Source organism: Protomyctophum bolini (genome assembly GCF_963924005.1).
Source record: "Protomyctophum bolini genome assembly, chromosome: 4".
In the NCBI taxonomy this organism is placed as follows: Eukaryota; Metazoa; Chordata; class Actinopteri; order Myctophiformes; family Myctophidae; genus Protomyctophum; species Protomyctophum bolini.
The window spans coordinates 33,102,676-33,125,796 of record NC_137865.1 but is presented as its reverse complement, the minus strand read 5'-3'; the positions used below and the strand labels follow the sequence as shown (position 1 = coordinate 33,125,796).

Sequence of the window (23,121 nt, the reverse complement as noted above, 5' to 3'; positions counted from 1 at the left end):
TCAGAGATTTACATAAGTTTACATAAGCTCAAACCAGCGTTACGGGGACCGTAGCTAAGTTTGATCAACTGAACACATTTTGAATGGTGCACTACATTACAGGAGTTTTCACTGGGGGGGTCTCTCTGTACAGTACAGTACAGTACAGTACAGTACAGTACAGTACAGTACAGTACAGTACAGTGGAATGTAGTACAGTACAGTACAGTACAGTACAGTACAGTACAGTACAGTGGATAACAGTACTGTACAGTACATTACAGTACAGTGGAATACAGTACAGTACAGTATTGCCAAAATATGTATAGAGTCAATTTGTATTGGTGTTGGGGAGGGGGGCGGGGCGGGGGTCACGAGACATGGTCAAAGCATTGCCTGGGGGTCCCCAGCCAAAACACATTGAAGAACACAAGATCACCCCTGTCAATGATTAATATGGAGCAATGTGATTATAAGTGTAATAATGTAATAAGAGTAATAGTGTAATAAGTGCAATAGTGAAATAATTGTAATAAGTGCAATAGTGAAATAATTGTAATAAGTGTATTAGTGGAATAAGAGTAATAGTGTAATAGTATAATAAGTGTAATAGTCTATCACGTGTAGTAGAGTAATAAGTGTAATAGAGGGATAGTGTAATAGGCTAATAAGTGTAATAGTAGAATAGCGTAATAGTGTAATAATTGTAATAGTGTAATAAGTGTAATAGTGTATTAAGTGTAATATAGTAATTGTAATAAGTGTACTAGTGTAATAGCATAATATGTGTTATAGTGTAAAAAGTGTACTAGTGTAATAGCATAATATGTGTTATAGTGTAAAAAGTGTACTAGTGTAATAGCATAATATGTGTTATAGCGTAAACAGTGTACTAGTGTAATAGTGTAATAATTTAATATGTGTAATAGTGTAATAGTAAGTGTAATGGTACAGTACAGTACAGTACAGTACAGTACAGTACAGTACAGTACATACCAGTGGAGTGCAGTACAGTGGAATGTAGTACAGTACAGTACAGTGTATAACAGTACAGTACAGTACAGTACAGTACAGTACAGTACAGTACAGTACAGTACAGTACAGTACAGTACAGTACAGTACAGTGGATAACAGAACAGAACAGTACAGTACAGTACAGTGGATAACAGTACAGTACAGTACAGAACAGTACAGTACAGTACAGTACAGTACAGTACAGTACAGTACAGTACAGTACAGTACAGTACAGTACAGTACAGTACAGCGTATTACAGTACAGTATATAACAGTGCAGTACAGTGGATACCAGTACAGTGGATAACAGTACAGTACAGTGCAGTGCAGTACAGTACAGTACAGTACAGTGCAGTGCAGTGGAGTGGAGGGCAGTGCAGCGCAGCACAGTACAGTACAGTGGAGTGCACATTCGACCTCACATTCCGACCACTGTCTTGTGCAGAGATATGTCAGGACTGTTCAAAGCAGCTTTTTCAGAGTGCGTTAAAGTCGCCCATGTAGACAGTGAAACCAAACATTGTCATATTTAATAATACCATTAATTTAATACTATTGTATACTTGATACTAAAAACCATCTACTTAATTTGCAATTGATGAGCCTACATTGCAACCGGATTTAGCAAAAGGACATAGATCAGAATGTACCAAAAATAGCGTTAACTTATTATTTTTGTCCATCTGTACTGTGCAAGCTTTATTGATTATCCTTGGGAAATTCAGGTGCCATACATATTGATATCAATGTTGATACATATTCCTAAATAGTCGCTTCCCTGCATGTTGTGGTGGGGTTGGTGACTAGCAGGTTCAGGAAAGTATAAGACAAAGTATAAGGGTAATAAACAGAGGAAGAACATAATTATGCAAGGAGAAGAGAAACCTCACCTCAAGTCTCTTTGCTGTGAGACATCTTACCAGGTGAAAATTTAAGCTACAACCATGGAAACTGACTGGCCATGGCGGACTAAGGTGAGGACATGTTCTCAAACATATAAGCCTGACTTACTTATTTATATTCAAAGTGAGATTGTTGCAGTAGAGGAAATGTAATCCAAATCTTTGTAGTTGTGCTCTAGAGAGGTTTGTGGAGAGGTTTTCAGCAACACAGCATGCCTTTTCCACTTGTACCTCACTTTTATTTAAATGTCCTAATCAGTGTAACATAAGTAGGCCTCACGTGGTCCCTGTGTTGCACATTAGCATGGGGTCCCCAATATGCATGTTTTAAGATGTGTGTGTATTTATGCAAGCTTGTAGGCAGAATAATTGAAACTTCAGAATACATGTATTTATATGTCCCCATGATGCACATTAGCTTAAAGTGTGTTATATATATATCACAAAAAAGTGTGTTATAAATACCTACTATCTAACAAAATGGTATATTGGACTACATCAGGATGTTGTAATACTAGTAACATTATCTTACATGAGTCATTTCGAAACTTTCAATAAGTGCATTCAACATTGATAGTCAAGTGCACTACTTTCACATGCCTACATCTTGTCTTTTAAATATTCAATGAATCTTATTCTAAACAGATGTTGAATGGCATACCTGCAACATTCCTTTACTGGGGCTTATCAGGCTTAACATTATGGTAATGTTTTGGGCCAGGCCAAGCCTTGGGCTGGACCAGTTTGGGTCCAGGCTTTAATTGTCAGGCCCGTTGAGAACTCTAACAGCATGTATGTTCCCTTGACGCACATTGGCCTAAAGTAAAGGGCATTAAAAGTCTAAATATTGTACATCACATAACTGAAAGTGTGTACTGAATACCTACTGTCCAACATCATTTGTTTCTTTTAATGTCCTAATATCTAGTAATATCAGTTTAACAAGTGCACCTCACGGGGTCCCCAAAATGCATGTTTTTAGATGTGTGTATTTATGCAAGATAGTAGGCGGAATAATTTAAACTTCAGAAGACATATATGTCCCCATGATGCACATTAGCACGGGGTCCCCAATATGCATGTTTTAAGATGTGTGTGTGTGTGTGTTTATGCAAGCTTGAAGGCAAAATAATTTAAACTTCAGAAGAGATGTCCCCATGATGCACATTTAGCACAGAGTCCCCAATATGCATGTTTTAAGATGTGTGTGTGTGTGTGTGTGTGTATTTATGCAAGCTTGAAGGCAAGATAATTTAAACTTCAGAATACATGTGTGTGTGTATTTATATGTCCCCATGATGCACATTAGCTTAAAGTGTGTTATATATATCACAAAACTGAAAGTGTGTTCTAAATACCTACTATCTAACAAAATGGTATATTGGACTACATCAGGATGTTGTAATACTAGTAACATTATCTTACATGAGTCATTTCGAACTCGCTTTTATCCAAAGAAACTTTCAAAGTGCATTCAACATTGATAGTCAAGTGCACTACTTTCACATGCCTACGTCTTGTCTTTTAAATATTCAATGAATCTTATTCTAACCAGATGTTGAATGACATGCCTGCAACATTCCTTTACTGGGGCTTATCAGGCTTAACATTATGGTAATGTTTTGGGCCAGGCCAAGCCTTGGGCTGGACCAGTTCGGGTCCAGGCTTTAATTGTCAGGCCCGTTGAGAACTCTAACAGCATGTATGTTCCCTTGACGCACATTGGCCTAAAGTAAAGGGCATTAAAAGTCTAAATATTGTACATCACATAACTGAAAGTGTGTACTGAATACCTACTGTCCAACATCATTTGTTTCTTTTAATGTCCTAATGTCTAGTAATATCAGTTTAACAAGTACACCTCACGGGGTCCCCAAAATGCATGTTTTTAGAGGTGTGTATTTATGCAAGATAGTAGGCGGAATAATTTAAACTTCAGAAGACATATATGTCCCCATGATGCACATTAGCACGGGGTCCCCGATATGCATGTTTTAAGATGTTTGTGTGTGTGTGTGTGTTTATGCAAGCTTGAAGGCAAAATAATTTAAACTTCAGAAGAGATGTCCCCATGATGCACATTTAGCACAGAGTCCCCAATATGCATGTTTTAAGATGTGTGTGTGTGTGTGTGTATTTATGCAAGCTTGAAGGCAAAATAATTTAAACTTCAGAATACATGTGTGTGTATTTATATGTCCCCATGATGCACATTAGCTTAAAGTGTGTTATATATATCACAAAACTGAAAGTGTGTTCTAAATACCTACTATCTAACAAAATGGTATATTGGACTACATCAGGATGTTGTAATACTAGTAACATTATCTTACATGAGTCATTTCGAACTCGCTTTTATCCAAAGAAACTTTCAATAAGTGCATTCAACATTGATAGTCAAGTGCACTACTTTCACATGCCTACGCCTTGTCTTTTAAATATTCAATGAATCTTATTCTAACCAGATGTTGAATGACATGCCTGCAACATTCCTTTACTGGGGCTTATCAGGCTTAACATTATGGTAATGTTTTGGGCCAGGCCAAGCCTTGGGCTGGACCAGTTCGGGTCCAGGCTTTAATTGTCAGGCCCGTTAAAAACTCTAACAGCATGTATGTTCCCGTGACGCACATTGGCCTAAAGTAAAGGGCATTAAAAGTCTAAATATTGTAGATCACATAACTAAAAGTGTGTACTGAATACCTACTGTCCAACCAGTTTATTTTATTGTCCTAATGTCTAGTAATATCATGTACACCTCACGGGGTCCCCAAAACGCATGTTTTATGGTGTGTGTGTGTATTTACGCAAGCTAATAATTCAAACTTCAGTAGACATTTATGTCCCCATCATGCACATTAACATGGGGTCCCCAAAAGGCATGTTTTAAGTTGTGGATATGTGTGTGTATTTAAGCAAGCTTGTACCCTGAATAAATTAAACTTCAGAAGACGTCTGTCCCCGTCATGCATTTTAGCCTAAATTGTATTAAAAGTCTTCATAGACCACATACAAAATGTGTTTGAATGCCTACTGTCCAACATACTGGTGTATTGGACTAAATCAGGATGTTGAAATACTAGTGATATTATTAAACGTACAATAAGTGAATTCAACAACAGTAGTCAAGGGTACTACCTTCACATGCCTACCTCGTGTCTAAAATATTCAATGAATCTTATTCTTCACAGATGTTCTACGACGTGTGTGTATGTGTGCACCAGGGGATGGAGCCTGCCCCACAGACACGCATGGCTCCAGCAAACCACCACAAAGAGTTCACTGACTCAACTGACAAATTACTGTGCTTACCAAGCACCAAGACGTTAAGGTATCTATTCAGTTCATCTGAAGACAGTGAACAAGAAGATCCTCTTTCACCAAAGTTGAGGAGGACCAAAAGCTTTCATGGCTCTGATGAACTCTTTGATTCAACTCCAGACAGTGAACAAGATGATGTTATTTCATCACAGTTGAGGACCAAAAGCTTTGATGACTCTGAAATATTGTATTCAACACCAGACAGTGGAGAGGAATATGTCCCAAACTCCAGTGAGCACAGTGCCTCAGAATGTAGTGACTCAATCCCTATAATAAAGAAAGCTCATCGAGAGGAATATGTCCCAAACAACAGTGAGCACAGTGCCTCAGATTGTAGTGACTCTATTCTAGGGATTAAAGAAATGAAGAAAGCTCATCAAGAAAGATCAATCACTGGAGACGATGATGATGCGTAACTTATTAACGTTTGGAAAAATATTATTTTGTTTTGAATCAAGGATGTTGCTCTATCAAATAAATCATGGCATAACATTATAATGGGCTGTATTCCTTGTGAATACATTACATGCATGTTGCATTTTAAATTGGAGACTTTCTACAAAATTTGGGACCCTTATTTGAATCATATTGGAACCACACTGTCTGCCACGATACTTGGAGGTTTTCCGTACCAACCTTAGATATCTTATATGCCAGCATTCTTCCCTAGTGGGTGCTCTGCTTTGGGTGGGGGCTTGTCTGCCCTTTGGGTATGGGGGAATGGTCGCCCGGGCAGGGGTCTCGATGCGTTGCATCGGGGCCGCTTCTTGGGGCGGTGGCCCTGCCGCCTGGAGGGGTGGCGGTTGTCGCCTTTGAGTGGAGCATGCATGGGTCTGCTCTTGTTGTAATGATTTGGTGCCTATGATAACTATTGTCTGCCTTTTTAATATATGTATTAATGTACTGTATGGAGGTATTCCCTGATAGGGAGTCTATAAAAATTTGAAAGTCACTTATGTCATTATGTCATTATGGTTCATTGTCCTTGTCATGTCTTTGTATATTCAATCTTTTTATTTATAATAGTGTTGTGCCTGAGCTGTTTTTGTTTTTGTTTTCTTTTGTTTGTTATTATGTTCTTGTTGTGTAATGTCTGTTTGTCTTTAAAAAAACAATAAATATACTTTATAAAAAAGAAAAAAGCATTGTCATTTTTTTCCTACTATGTTTACCTTATTCTTTCCATCCACACACACACCACACCATGTTCCACACATCCATCACCACCACACCACTGATCACTGACTCCACACCTCATAGTTGTCCTCTTTAAGTTGTAATGTTAAGGCCTGCATAATAAATACAGTTTCTTACACTGTTGCTCTGTCTCCTGCATCCCAATGTTTGACATGGCCAAGAGCCAGCTATGACAAATGGTCAGCTATTTTTCAATAGCTGACATTAAAAAGAATGGTAGCAGTGAAAAGCTAAGGTGATGTGTCACGCGTTCTTAATGGTTTAAGTAAAACATTCAGGTCATATACATGTCTGTTGAGTTCCTGAAAATAGACAGTTGATATTGCCCTACGTTATTATGGCCAATACATCTTGTCTGTTTTTTTATTCATTACAAAAGGATCTACATGCATACATCATTCAGTGCATTTAATGTTCAACACAATTATATTGTAAAGATAATGTCAAGTATCAATCCAGTAAAATCTAGTGAACATATTATATGCTCTTTCCTCAAAGCATCCAGTGCCCAGCTGTCTTCTCTAGCCTCTCCTGTGAGACAGACTCAGACAGTTTGAGGGTTATGTTACAGGGTCCACTCTGAATCTGTAAGTCTGTATCTGTACGCTAAGCTTCCTGCATAAAATTCAGTATGAAACTGATTAGATGTCCCCAGGACATTGAGTCCCCATTTTGGTGTAAAAAAACAGGTGTGTGATTTATGCAAATTAAGTCCCCACAATCGACGGATTAATATAGGTCCCCAAGATGCATGGTCAGGACAAGTCTGTGAAATTACTTCATCCAATCTAGAATCTGAGGTGATATTTGTGTTAAAGATTTTTTTTTTAACTTGCCTGATTTTTTTCAGGCCTGTGGGACCACTGGAAAGTGGTGTCCCCAAGAGTGATGGCCCTGCTGTTGGTTCCCACACTTCATGGAAACCAACATGTGTGTGTGTGTGTGTGTGTGTGTGTGTGTGTGTGTGTGTGTGTGTGTGTGTGTGTGTGTACTGAATATAGAACACATACAGTATGTATACAGTATACACAGACACACATGTATATACTGTGTGTACTATAGCCCCTACATCTGTCTCACATTAACACCCACATGCCATCGGTTGATTCTAATGGGAACCAGTTTAGTTCTTCTTGGTTCTTAATCCATGAGCCAGAGCGTCAAAATTGCAACGTTAATTATGAATTGAGTGGGCAAAACCATACCTATATTAGATTGTTATCACCATGAAACTTCCCCAGTTGATTACTTACACGAAGACAATGATTTATTGTATTACAATGTTTTAATTTCTAAATATGCAAAATATGAAAAAGCTACTACTGTGCCCCATGCAGCCCTCTCCCCCCACATCCATCACCAACACTCGGTGCCCCATGCAGCCCTCTCTCCCCACTGACTTACAGCGCCATCCATGCAGGGCTTCAGCTCCTTCCAGAAGGTCTTTATCTGTCCCAGCTCCACCTTGTTGAGGGGGATGGACACCTCTCCGATGGGGTCGTTCCTGCTGAAGCGGTCAAAGTCCAGCACCTGAAGGTAGAGAGTGCGTTCCCTCACCTTCTCATATGGGAAGCCTGAGACGAGACCAACAGAGATGTATGGACAACAGTAAGGTTAAGTTAGCCAGTGAGAGACACTTAACGGCTCCAGGGACGTGCACAGATAGACACCAAGGGGTGCCAAAGCACCTGCCCTTTTTCCCTCTGGACAGCAACGTGCCCTTTTGTTCATTTTATTTTTGTTTTGTACATTGTACAGTATGTGGCACATGGTGACATCGATCAATTCTGGATAAAAAGCATTTGATATATTATTTATGCCCTAAAATCTATAAATCTCACACACTATTATTAAGGCACTTGAGCACCTGCCCCTCAAAATGTCTGTGCACGCCAATGAACGGCTCTATTTAGATATGGTGTCCAGCTCCAATGTAGCTAGTTTAATATCATGCTGTCTGGACACTTGGTAGCTTGTTGAATTGCATGAAAATAAAGCGCTGGAGGACTGCACTAGATTTTAGACATGCATCATCTGCATGGTCTATAAGGGTGCAATTGCTTTCTGACTTTTCTCAGGCCAGAAAGATACAGTAACGTATGTGTGCCAAACCAAATTTTAGTACATTTTGGTAATTATACAATGTGGCCAACAGCGTTGGTTGGAATCTAGAAATGATTTGGGCTTCATTTTTGCGCCACTTTGCAAAGGGTGTAATACCAGGGAAAAAAATAATATATATATATATATATATATATATATATATTTTTTTTTAGATTAATTGGCATCGGTTCGATTAATCAATCAGACCGATTAATTAATCGATTAATCGGACCGATTGAACAGATCTACAAGCTCACAATATTAAATATAAAGGTATTAAAGTTAAATCTGACTGCAGTGCAGATACCCTGTTACATGTAGTTTTCAGAATGGGCAAAACTTGATCATATCGGAAGCATGTTGTGGAAGCTTAAAAAAATTATATATATATATAAATATATATATATATATACTGTATATATGGAGCATCTTCATTCAGCAGTCACACAGCCTTATTCATTAATGTCCCATTTCTACATTTAATCGAAATAGCTCGGATTTGGAAGACACCACTGACTGACCCTCAAACAGGAAGGTCTCGTTCCAGTGCGGGTTGAGGTTCTTCCTCTTGACCTTGGTCTCCAGCTTATGCTTCTTGTCGGGCAACAAGTAGAGCTTGACGAAGGGGTCCGATGTGCCGGAGAAGTCCTTGGCAGGGAGTTCCTGTCCCTTGAGGACCTTGACCGTGAGGGTGGAATCCTGGAAGCTGTAGCCAATGCTGAATTGGATGCGGCCCAGCTTCTCACTGATGGGCCCTTCGCCATCGTCATCCTCTGATCCCGGAGACAGCTTGGGGAGGGGGAGGAGCACAGGGGTCACGTACTGTATGAGTAGTATCCACACTCACATCTCACAATGACTCACACACACACACACACACACACACACACACACACACACACACACACACACACACACACACACACACACACACACACGTCTTATGATTGATGCAAAGCTGTGAGGGAGCCTCATATTTATGAAGGCATAATATGAATTAGCAAAGAGAGAGAGAGAGAGAGAGAGAGAGAGAGAGAGTGTTGAGCCTGACATTAGGCAGACTCAGTGAGTTTAATTCCCTCACTAATGTTCTTAAGAGGCAGGAGGCACTCAGATTTGAGATAGAGGGAGTTTCAGACAAGCCTTTCTCCCCTGCCTCTCTGTCAGCCACTCTTTGGCTGCTTTATCCCCACTGTGCCCTGAAAGGCCTGCTATCTGATGGAGGGCAACGGACAGACCCAGAGACAGAGAAAGGCATAGTGACAGTCAGAGGAGAGATGGAGAGAGAGAAAGGGGTATACATATCTATATACATACATATACATAGCCCACTGCATGTGTGTGTGTGTGTGTGTGTGTGTGTGTGTGTGTGTGTGTGTGTGTGTGTGTGTGTGTGTGTGTGTGTGTGTGTATATATATATATAGAGAGAGAGAGAGAGAGAGAGAGAGAGAGAGAGAGAATCCTCAGTGTTCATTTAAAGGTGCTGTAAGTTATATTATTTGTTTAAAACAAAATGTTTTAGTTAAAAGAAAACGTTAAACTGTATATTCTGATAGTATTCACTGCTATAGAATGTTAGTTCACAAACAGGGGTTTGTCTCCAGCTCTTTACAGTAACAAACTGAACATACATTTTCAGGTGGGTCATCACCAATTTCATCCAAGGAGTGAAAATGCATTTACCAACTTCAGTTTCGTAGTGTTGTTCTATAAATCCCTTTCCAATTTCACTTTGTTTCATTTCTATCCTGTATGAGTTTTCTCCCCTGAAAACCTGAAATGCATTTTCTGTTCACTAATAAGCTGGAGAGATGGGGAGACGTCACTGAACAGTCACTACAGCACTCTGCAGTTTCCCAAACACTGGGTTGCGACCTATTTATGGGTCGCAGACACATTGTTATGCGTCCACATATTTTTGGTTTTTAATGATTAGGCCTATTTCTAAACATTTTCAAAAAAGATTCCCAAAAAAACTTTCACATTTTTAATAAATAAATAAATTCCATATATTAAAACAAAATATTTAAGAAATAGTGAAAATAGCAGATCTACAAGCTTGTAGATCTGCCATTTTCACTAGTTTGGGTCCCGGGCGAATATATAAACTTTCTGTTTTGGGTCACAGTCTAAAAAGTACACTCTACAGCAATGATTACTAAAATAAAAATCACTTAATACAGTACACGTAAACGTTGGTCCTTTCTGGGTCAATTTATGGTAAGATGAACAGGAGTTTACTGTGTGGGAAGATGGGCTGAGAAGCACCCTTCACTCTAAAAGTCCTTTCAGGCGGGGAGCGAGTAACGCAGGCGATGTCACCTGGATCAACGATAGGTCTGCTCATGAGGGGCGCGGGACACGTAGCGTAAAAAAAAGATCACCACAGCACAATCCAGGTCTAGTCGTCCGCAGGGCGAAGCATGCCCGTAACAATTTCACGGGACTGCGCACATAAAAATATGCTTGCGTAATCGCCCCTCAACCTCAATCGCCCCCGTCTGTGAGCCCCCCTCCCCTTCCTGTGTCTCCTCTATCATTTTGTTTCTCTGTAAGGATGGCACAGATGGGGACGGGCTGTTGCGTAGGGAGTGAGATAACACACAGAGTAGCAGGGCCATAAGGCCACTTAGTGAACGGAGAAGCTGGTACCATACCCCAAATCTGCCTCTAATGAGACTCAACGCTAATGACTCTTTGACTAGGCCTGTTTAAGGAGCAGCTTGCGTGCATGAGTTGCAACACTCTCTGAAGAGCGTAACAAAAAATAAATAAATTGGTTTTCAGTTGACTGGCTGAAAATGTTACACACAAAAAAGCCCCATAATGAGGTACTATTTTAGACATGTTGACAGGGCTTTTGTTCCTGTCTGGCAGATGAGCCACTGTGAAATATCCACAGTCGCATTCCACACCTGGATTAAACAACGCGTGAGTCACCTTGAGTTAGGTTGCTCCTGTGTACTACTGTAAGCCTGTCTGCGTCACTGTCTGCCGTGACGTTATGCACCTGTACAGCTTCAGAATCAATATGGCCTCCGCAGACAAGAGTGACTCAGCAACCTAGCAGCCCACCTTGATGATGGACGGTCACCTCACCTCGCACAGCCGAGGGTGGTGGCAGGAGGAATGAAAGGCACAGATCAACAGATATGTGTACATGTGTAGTGTTGTAGTGGTGGTGGTGGTGATGATAATGGCTTGTTCAGGGGCATCTTACCATCACCATGTCTCCGGTGAGAGAGTTGGCCAGGTCTGTGACGGAGGAGCGGCCATCAGCGTCAGGGGGCTTGGGGCCCTTGGGGCTGTTAACTGGCTTATTGCCCCTGCAGGTAATAGAAAAAGTAGGTTGGTCCAAAAAAGAAAAACAGAGAGTCTCACTCCTCTCCAGAAAGAGAGAGAGAGCAAGGGCACATCTGAGTACAACCTCCACTTCTTGTGGCACTTGAGACTACCTATCAGAATTTAGACGCAGTTGGCATTGGACGGAGTTCTCATTTCCGCATGGACAGCACTTATTTTACATAATACAATGAACAAAGCAAATACCGGTAGGGGCTGCCAAGTCCTCCACTGATTAAAAGCTGGCCCCTCGAGTAAGGATATTTGATGTTGTGAGTCCTGCTTGATGCTATTCGGACACTACAATGTGCATTCACTAGGGCCAAAATTGCCCCTAGTAAGGGAGTACCGGTAACTATGTCTCCCACAAGCTAGTAAAGATAATTTGAAACCGTGAACCACTACTAGATAATAATAGAGCTCAGTTCTCCTATAGGTCAACACAAATGGGCAAATTATGTCAACCTACTATTCAGTGAATGAGCCCCTAATTCCCTGTGGACACACAAACGGGACACACAGATATAATGACACGTATAGTAACATATACTGTTGTATACAGTAAGACAGACATGTACAGCAACAGGGACAAGACATTGAAAAAGAAGAGCGGAACAACGTGGCAGACATTGTACATTCTGTAAGGCGTGTCTGTGTCAGTGTGTTATTAAACCTCTCAGTTAGGAAGGGACAGCAGCAACACAACGGGAGGAAAGGGACATTGTAGTATAGTATAAAGAGAGCGGAACCATCTCCCATGGCGAAGCTGGTACTTATAGGCAGCAATTGTTAATAGATTAATTAAGTGCCTTTGCGACAGGAATGTTAAAAAAAATATATATATAATAATAATAATAATAATAAATGTTATTGTGGGACAAATGTTTAGAGAGAAAAACCTTGATGTTCATACAGTATATCATAACAAATAAGGTTTCACAAAGTTAAAATGAACATAAATAATAATAAATAATCATATTGAAAGAGAATGATGAGGCGTAAGGAAAGAGAGGAAATGGAATAGAAAGAAAAAGAGCTACAGAGTCCAAGTGGACAAAGAATGCTCCATAAAAGACTGGTCAAGGCACATTGAGAGGCATCGTCAGGCAACAAAACCCACAAAATGAACAGTAAACATCGAGAACAGGAGAAATTACACCAGGACGATAATGAAGAGAAGAGAAATGTACACAGACGCTGAGAGGGAGGATGCTCAATTTACAGATAGAGGAGGCGCACGCACGTACACACGCACACACACACACGCACACGCACACACACACACACACACACACACACACACACACACACACACACACACACACACACACACACAAACAGAAGAATGATGATTAGGACTGTAGAGAAGACAGACAAAGAGAGAGAAAGTAGCAAGCTGGAGTTAAAACATTTATCTGTACCAGAATATATATCAATAGCGTGAACAGTGAGGTTTACAGAAACCGAAAACCAAACAAGAGAGTGAGATCTTAACAAACAGCACATCAGAGAGAAAAACACAGCTGCAAGAAAAAGGTGAGAGGGAGGGAAGCAAGAGAGGAAAGACGGAAGGAAGTAAGGAAGGAAGGAAGGAAAGGAGGAAGGAAGGAAGCAAGGAAGGAAGAAAAGCCTGTAAAAAGAGGCTTAGTTTGTTCAGTATTATGAATAGAAGAGAAAATAAAGTAATAATAAACACATGATATCTCAAACAGGAGACAAAAGGGTAAACTTATGCTGAAAGGGAGAAATAAAAGAAAGAGAAGAACAAAAAAATAATATACAGTACATTAATCATCCCAGAAAAAGAGAAAGGAGAACCACCGTTCTTTAGGAGCAAAGCTCAAAAGAAAACAATAGATGACATATTTTATGAGAAAGAGAGAAACAGAAGGTTTAGATATACCATACAAAAATATATAACTTCATTTTTAAACAGAAGGGAGGGGGGAATTGTAATAACAAAACAAAAAGTAATAATAAAAAAGAGTGTGACACTTTTAGAGTGTTACAAAATATGGCGTTGTTAGTCATGATGTAATAAATATAAAATTAATCTGTTTCTCATTCATCTTCCCTTCCTGGTGGTTTGTCAACACTCTAAAAGTGTGGATTTGGATAGGACAAGGGCCAAAGCACATTATCTGGCATTGGCTACATGTGCATATATCACATATGCAAGTAGGTGTCACTCGTGGGAGTGAACAGCAATGCCTGGGCAGGCAAAACAATGAGGAGCTGACAAAAAATCTGTCGGTCTGGCCACGATTTTCTGCTTTAGGTTGTTATCGGGCAGTATGTTCATTTTGTGGTCTCTCTAGGTTTAAATTTTGCATGATAAAGAATATTGCTTAAAGTGTCCTGTTGTTTTCTTGTTTATTTGTTTTCTTTCTAGAAGACAGACAGAATCAGGGGGGAAAGTATATATAAATATATACTGACAAATAGACAAGCAAGCAAAAAGCGAGACAGGCGAACAAACAACGAGCACTTAGACCAAAGGAAGGAAAAGGAAAAACCGGAACGGGGGGAGGAGGGATGTTAACCATTTTATCCGGGGTTTTTTTTTTGTTGTTGATGGGAATGGAGTTTTCATTGATTGGTGTTAGTCGTATTAGTTTCCATGGGAGGTAATTGCAGTGTGTGTGGAGGGGGGTTGCTGGTTGTTTGATCCCCACGCCAAACTGCCGTCAGAGAGAGACCGGGGAGTAGAGGCAGGTGAAGGCCAGGCATGAACAGTGACCTCACAGCCTTAGGGCTGAGCTCAATACAACATCGCTTTAAAGCACAGAGAAGCGTCTCAGGAGCCCTGGCTGCATAAAGGCACCTCCCTCCTCCTCCGCCAACACCATCATCGACGGGCAGCAATGGTCTTCAATTATTCATTCATTCCTTCATGCTTCATTCAGGGTTTCTGCGCATTCTCAGGTAAGAGGCTAAGAGCTGGTACGTACATCCAGGGTAACGGGTGGCGGGGGCAGGGGTGCAGGGGAGGGCAGCAGGACAGTTGGCCCTTTCTACTGGCCTTGCTCTCTGCAGGGCTAGGGGATACTTGGGGGGAAAACATGGTATTTAAAAACGAATCACGTACAATAGTCAGCACACAGTGAAGCGTGTGAGTTCCCAAATTAATTTCTAGGTATTTGCTAAATGCATAAAATAGGAAAAGAAAAAAAAAAGGAAAAAAAAGAAAAGAAAAAAAGATTAGCTCTAATAGTAAAAATAGTACATGGTCCCACACTGTTGAATTGTGCCAATGTTGTCTTTGATTGAGGGTTGGTATGAACCTTCTGCTGTTACATATAACCTGCAGTTGTCTACAGTAGCCAGTGGGAGGCAGAATGGACTAAAAGTTGTCATTGAAAAATTCTCCTACTGCTCCAGCATGGAAAGTGGGCTGTTGGCATAGCAACGGCTCTAGAAACATAGACCATATGAACAGGGGTTCAGAGGTGTGTGTGTGTGTGTGTGTGTGTGTGTGTGTGTTGGGGGTACACGTGACAAGAGGAAGGAGGAATGTGGGGCTTGGGGTAGGGGTGGGGTAGGGTTGTTGGGGAGGGCAGCAGTCAAAAGACACAGAAAATAAAAACAAAGAAGGTAGGATATATGACAGGTACGGGTGATAGCCTCGCAGAGACACATACATTCACATGAACAGACAATACGGAGGCAGGCAAGGGCCACTTTGGGTTTCACCGTCCTGTGATACTATCCTGTTTTTTTTGTTGTTGTTTGTTACCTGACCGAGGGCCAGCAGCTCGAAGAGGGGGGAAGGGGAAGGGTAAAGACACTCCACTTCTAGGCTGGAGAGAGACGCGAGAAAACAAGAATCCATCCAAACCCCAACCCCCCCCCCCACACACACACACACACACACACACACACACACACACACACACACACACAGTCACACACACACACACAGGCCCCCAAACCCACCTGCAAACATGTCACACTCACACAAGCACTCTTGTCCTGCTCCTAATATTTGAATGCCCATGCTCCCATATCTAATCATACACCTCCCCAAATCATTCTTTTGGGTCTATATTGGACTGCAGCTAGAGGATATCATAATCATAATCATATGCCTACACAGTGAGACAGCGTAGTATTCCAGCAGTGCACTGCTTACATAACACTGCCACCACGTGCAGCACATGTGCATGCAACACAATAGCGAGCCAGTGTTTCTGGTCTTTGACATCCCAAACTGTAATCGGATGCCATGTTCATGGATAACTAATTACTTCTTGTACTTCGCACTGAAAATGGGTCCAAAATAGCATATAGTTGACTGAAATGCCATCAGAAGAAAGGTGCTAAATGCTGCTTAGTGGATTTGTGTTTAATTTACTGAACCTAAGCTGGACATTTGACAGGTGCCAAATTTGCTCTTCACAGTATATATTATATACTGTGAAGAGCAAATTTGGCACCTGTCAAATAAAACATATTATGTTTTATCTCTGCAGTGATGCCAGTAGCAGTGTTATGTCGACAAGGACTCCAAAACATTGTTACAATCTTGCAAGCAAAACTCTCTGCTGAACCTTAAGTGCCATTCAAACTACTACTAAATTGTTGCTAAACTGGCAGATGGCATGTTCCTACATCAATGACAGACAGCTATAAAGGTTCTCAATCCAAGGCGAAGCTATCAATCAGAGACACCATATCTCTCTTTAGTGGCTCCCAATTGTGCGTCGCCAATTTGAGGGATCAATTAGAATAAATCATCTCCCGTTCCGGGGGAGCTCTGCCAACCTAAAGTCATCAAAAACATTTTTTAAAGTCCATTAAACCTGCCAATGCGATATCCACCAAAAATGTGAAGAGCGATTAAACGCGAGGCCGTGGTGCGTGCAAGGGGGAGGCAGCTGCAGATGTTCCACCTGTTCTCAGGCAGGCAGCGTACGCAGGTCTCTGGTCAGTGTTGCTAATAGCCTGCACTTCCCCGACTGCTGTCTCCATCTACTACTTGGATGTAATAGCATGTGTATACTAGCATGTAACCTACTCGCTAGTGTCTGTTTCGGCCCTCTCGATCAATCACTTAACACATGGATGTGTTTCTCTACAGCTCATCCCCATACTGTACAGAGGGAACACAAACACGACCTCTGAACTTTCGCTCTCACACATGGATGGATGAGTGGATGAGCAGAGCGCTCCTCCCCACTCCACATGCTTCCCCCCCCCCCCCTCGCTTTGTGATTCCCCTTTCCGCCTTATGCTTAGTGCTATCTCCACTGCCATCTCCATTCCCTCTAGTGTGTGCGTACTGCAAATGCATCCCCCTCGTTCCCCTGTGATGTGCGGATGAGCGTGGTGGCCGGGGGGGGTGGGGGTGGGGGGGTTGGATGCAGACCCCGGGACAGAATTAACTGTAAGTCCTCCGGGGACACGCTGGCTGATTAACCAGGCCTGCAAAACGCCATGTTGCAGGAGGAGCACTGTATGTCCGACTAGCAGAGCACACATAATCAGTGTACATGATTACATGCATAAGCGGTGCATCCACAGAGGGTACTAGCGGAACAATGTGTAAGCAGGAATGTGATTGAGAATTCAACAACAAAGTACGGCACCGTTTGTCTCCCACTACGTCCAGCGGTAGAAAGTAGCATTAGCATACGTATGTGACTCTTTTTGATACAGAGACAGTCATGGCGGCAAGACTAACTGTTGAGGAGCCTGTTTCAAGCCTGTTTTCTCAACTCGCTGTTTTCTGCCATATCTCCAAAACTTGTGGGTCAATTTCAAGCTATGATTCACTGCTTACATATTCAAATATATTGTGATAAAACTCACTCACACCTGTGTGAAGTGAGGGGCGCTCTAATCATCGTACATCATCATCAAGAATGGTGGTCCCTTATTGGCCAAGAGTTCCCACCGACATACCTCCGATTTGCTCAGACACATATGATGTAAATTCTCCATTCATTGTCAATGGCATTTAATGTTTGTGTTCAGACAACACAAACATTAAACACTATTGCTGTTTATAGGAGGGGCTAGCGCCCCTCAAAACGCCAATGACTTACTCTGTCAAGGTTGGTCACTTACCTCTGCAACTAACCTCATTGTCATTGTGGCGTAATGTTATGTAATAATCTCATAATAGCCCCTCCTCCATCCTATATGGCATGAAGTCATCCTGCTATGACTTGAACATGGCCGTCATGATCATTGAGCTATGCAATGAGATGTAAACATGTTTATATTGATTTACTGCTGAAAGTCATCCACTTGACTGTCCTTGCCTCGTCTTTCCCATCAGGCTAACTCAATGTAATAATCTCATAATTTATGAAGAGGCTGGCTCGACAATTAACAAAGAGTAAATAAATCCCAATGGGAACATAACATTTTCAAGACAGAGACAAATCAATTTGTGTGTAAATCGGATAAACCCTGAAACAAGTAACTGCACCGCAGGCTTATGCAACTTGGATGAATAATAGAAGGGCCTCTGGCGAGTGGACTGACTGTAAACGCACCATGAGGACATATTCCGCCTTCCTCGTCTAAAACCTCCCTGCTGATTGTGCCATGTGTTTGCCGCTCTGAGAGACAAAGATGTTGAGATGGAAATCTCTCTGGGATTGTTGATTCCCGTTATAGCAATGGCAAGGAACAGCATTATGTTCACTCAGTCACAACACAATGCTATAACTGAGAGCCATTGAGGCATTAAGGAGTCACTCTGGCACTCTAATTAAGCATTATTCCCATCCCAGATCCACAACCTATGGCTGCCTGGCATGTAAACAACCGATTATGTGTGCATCCAGAGTCAAAGCAACAAAAACACATTGTAATTGTCAGCAATCAACTATCTGCCTCTTTCAATCACAACACTGCCTTCCCCCAGGGGACAGTATTGTCTCAGGGGTCTCTGCATTTCTTTCAGACAAAAACAATTTCAGTGTCCTAGGATCTTGTGCCACCCTTATCCCTAAACTTATTTACAGGAAACGGGGAGAGAGATGGGGGGGGGGAAGACATACAGCAAAGTTCATCGGGATCGGGACTCGAACCCACGACACACTGTCATGCTGGATTACCAGCCTGGGTGCCTGAACTGGTAAACCGGCCCAGGCCAGGGTTTTTTTTTATTAGTAAAAAATGGCAAATAAGTTTAGGGATAATGGTTAAGGAGTGGCACAAGATATAGCCCCTAGTGTCCAGATTGAGACAAACTTTTAGAAATCCGATTTGAATCGGATTTAACACAATGTTTGCTAAGGACGTGTAGTGTGTACACATCTTTTATATCAAAACCATGGGGTGCTAAGGAAGTGTAAGGCGTCCTTTGGTCTTTTTTATTGATTTTAGCCTGACCAGTGCGAGGTAAGAACGGAAGATTATGCCTCCCGGTTTTGGGGGGGAACGGAAGGCAGGGCTTTTCAGAGTAAAATCTGCCATATCTGCTGGCACTCTAGCACATTGATATGCGATAAGAACTGATATTGAGAGCCACCGCGACAACAGAGCATTAATACACACCTATATTACAGTGTTACCACAGCAACCAATGCAGATACATTGATGATGTCTGGATACTTAAATCCAATCTGATCTCTTACAAATTACATGTGATAGTGTGGACAGTCAGTCCACAAGATCAGATTTGGGAAACAAATCGGATTTACCTGCAGTCTGATATTTTTTTGCGGCTTACGCCTTTTATTATTATTTTTTTTTTTAAGGGACAGACAGTAGGCTGACAGGAAACGGGAGAGAGATGGGGGAAGACATGCAGTAAAGGCCGTGTCGAGCTCAGGAGTCGAACCAGCGGCACACTGCGACTGGATTACCAGTCGGGTGCCCAGACGGTTACGCCACCGCCTGGGCCTTACCTGCAGTCTGAACGAAGCTTTTTGAGTACCACCATTTCTGATGCCATCTGGTCTTGCGTAGCCAGACAACTATTCCACAAACACGGAAGTTGGCATCTGTTCGTCATTTCCGTTCATGAAAATATATTTTAAAATATCTTTACATTTTATTGTTAAATTTCCATTTCTGCTTAGATGATTTTGATTTATGTTAGGATAAATATGTGCGACTGTAAAGACGAAACGGAAGCGGGGAGGAGGCTTTATCGGTGTTCGTGATCAGAGGCCTCCGTGCTCCAGACTGTATGACCTGGCAACAGTCTGGCCACAACGACATGTCTGACCCCGACTGCTCCGTCTTCTCTCCAGGAAGTGAGCATTTACCAAATGGCCCCTCCAGTTGACCGTATACAACATGGCGACTGCCCTCAGGTCAACACCATGCGCATGATGATCACCCACGGCACAGATCCATCCTCTCAGGGGCTGTTTGCCCACCAGTGTGAGCAAACAGCTCACAAACAGGTCACACTATGGGAAGATTGTGTTTGTTTGGCCTGCCTTCAATTACGTCTGAGCAATAATGAAGCAATATGAACCACTGAAGGGGAAATGAGGAGCCATTTAGCAAAGTCTTCCCTCCCTATTGGCAGCAGTAACAAACAAAAAAAAGAACCTCTCCTGAACCGTTCCTTGTCTAAATGTAGTGCGGGGGAAGGGATATTTCTGTAGTGTGTACCACCAGACCAGACCCTGAGCAAAATGTAGGGCACCACAATTCAGCAGTGTGGAATAGCTTTTTACTCGTCATCATTGCTACTGTAGCTGAGAAAATTAACTCCAGTACAAATGAGCAACGGTGATATGCTAGCATCAGTCACTTCTGCCAACTACATTATCAAGCTGAGAGAACCCTGACTTTATTACTTCATAGAATTTTATATACATTATGTCACAGGTACGTTATTATGCGAAGGCATGAGGGATACAGGTACGGAGATGATTGATGTGTGGGTGTAACCCATAGGTATGAATATGGACGATATGGCTGAACGGAGATGGGGGGTGGGGGGGGGGGGGGGGGTGAGAGAACGGCTTGGACTCCAGCTGGAGGCAGTTGTGAAGAGCCTCGTTTACAATGGCCAATACACAGCGGATGTGATTGATTAAATCACGGCCAGACATCTGTGAAGTCAGCAGTATACACCATGGGGAATGATCTATTCCCAGCCAGCTTACACCCTGCATCCCTAATACACCATGGGGCTTACACTTTTCATATGAGCCGCTAAATTTAGCATCCAATTAAAGTGTGGCTAAATCATTCATTAGATTTAAATTGTATAATTTGATGCGAAACAAACAAAACAATAAGCGAGTAGAGTAGAATTAGTTTACCATTCAGGAAGGCTGGGTTGCGGACAGGAAGTTCACCAAAGGACTTGAGACATTCAAATTCCTCATTACAGTATAATTTCATTTATTTTGTAGCCCACTCGTTCTGCCTTTGCATGGCCTCAAGCTGCTAGTCATTCAGCTTTGGTAGAGGGAATTAAAAGACTCCAGGTTAATCTAGAAAATAACACAATGTGCACAGTTGCTGTTCATGGAGGTGCAGCCCTATAGCCATGTGTGTTGTGAATCATTTCTCGGGTTTAAGAAGGTTATGAGGGGAACGCTAAGCGAAATGCCTGAAAGCTAAAGCCCACGGCTATCTAATACACATTCCACAAATCTCTCTATGTCTATCTGCCTGGGAGTGTGTCTGTCCTTTGAATATTTCGAGAACTGTTCATCCATTCGACTTCACACTTGATGAGTGTACATCTGAGGACCTGAGGAAGAGCAGTGTGGACTGTTGTCCAGAACAGGCCCTCTCCAAACGGGCACATGTTACGAACCACAGACATGCCCCAGATGGCCTAGTCCTGTGTATACAGACTCTATGCTCTTATCATATCATCATCAGTTATGGGTCTATAGCTTTTATGCTTCCCAATGGCATTCTTAGTCAAAGACCGATCAAGGGCTTCTTTGTAATTATGCACTGTTTTGTTGACTGTTGAAAAAGGTCATAACGGAGCTCAGGGGCAAGGGGCAAGAGAAGCAAATGAACCGAAAAACAAATATCTCTTAGATGTTGTTGCTTCAAAGCAACTCATGCCTGTGATAAAAGACGGTGGTTATTACTTCCTGAAGGCAATTGACTTTGTGCCGCCGAACATACCCCTGACCCTTTTGGGACTGGCTTTGATTAAAACGTAACGCTTGACATGTATCCGGGGGATAAGAGGAGAGTCTACGCACAAAGCTTCCCAATGCATGGTGTGCTTGCTTTGGCACACCGCTGAACCCACAATGTGCTTTGTAGACCACACAGCACAGTGGCTGTGCAGAATAGATAAGGACGCTAAGCATTTGTAATGGGTCCCCAGTTATAAATCATGCGTCAAATTGATGAAATATTCCCGCGTGAAAAAATAATTGGTGTGACAAGTAAGTCAGAATTTGCTGACACTCCCCCCCACAATTTCCTTTTATAAAGGTGTGTCTCCAAAGGGGTTCCAATTAGTCACAGAATCAAAGTGGGGTTGCAATGGCTTAATTGGACTGTGGGGGAAATCAAGTGTGTCGCCTCAGCCCAGGGCTGGACCTCTTAATAATACACAACTCTACCATGGCTCTGTGTACCCAAACACTGGACTACATCACCAAGCCCTCCATCCACGTTAAACTACCAGAAAGAGGTTTATTTTATTCGTTTTTCAAGAGGGGCAGCCGCAGCGCTGATTTGTTTGCAGTGCACGAGAGAGCCGCACAACCACCATGTATCTATTTTCTCCCCCATGGCTGTAAAACAAACAGGATTCTTTAAAAGGCTGTAATTTATCTCTATATATCAGTGGAAATATTTGGGCGTGTAAGAGAGGAAGAGAGTGCTGTATTTTTAGCAGCGTGTTTATGGAAAGTGAATAACATACTGTGGAATAATGAGGAGGCTCTCTGGGGGGCCTCGGCGGAGCCTCGGCGGAGCTACAGAGAGAGGGCTTTCAGGGCTGAGTAGCACGATTGAAGGAAAACTAATGAGCGCGAGACAGGGGGAAAAATGAGACAAAAGACACAAGAACACAGGAGGGGAGAGCGATGGAAACAATAGCGGCATGAAAATACAAAGGCAACGCGGCGGATAAGGATAGCGGGGGAGGAGGTACGAACAAATAATGACAATGATGATAGCGGAAGAGGGTGAGAGCATGCCATCGCAGTAACGTGAGATAATTAGCAACAGTGAAATAAATAAAGGGCCTGCAAATCCTTTTTCATTTGGTTGGCCAGTCTTTATTCGTAAAACTGGCCAATATGCCTGGAGTGCATGGTGCCATGAGGACAGGTGAGGACTCTCAAATTGCTTTATCCC

General features: G+C 42.1%; 1 protein-coding gene across 1 annotated transcript in view; it reads right to left on the bottom strand.

Annotated features, from left to right (window-relative positions):
* The window catches only part of syt7a (synaptotagmin VIIa), a gene marked incomplete at both ends in the record, with an annotated part of 116,446 nt that overhangs the window by 6,978 nt on the left and 86,347 nt on the right, over positions 1-23,121 (bottom strand). Inside the window, 3 exons of the mRNA XM_080761382.1 lie at positions 7,818-7,987; positions 9,038-9,305; positions 11,738-11,843. Coding sequence (XP_080617508.1) covers positions 7,818-7,987; positions 9,038-9,305; positions 11,738-11,843 — 544 coding nt within the window. The remainder of the gene's footprint in view (positions 1-7,817; positions 7,988-9,037; positions 9,306-11,737; positions 11,844-23,121) is intronic.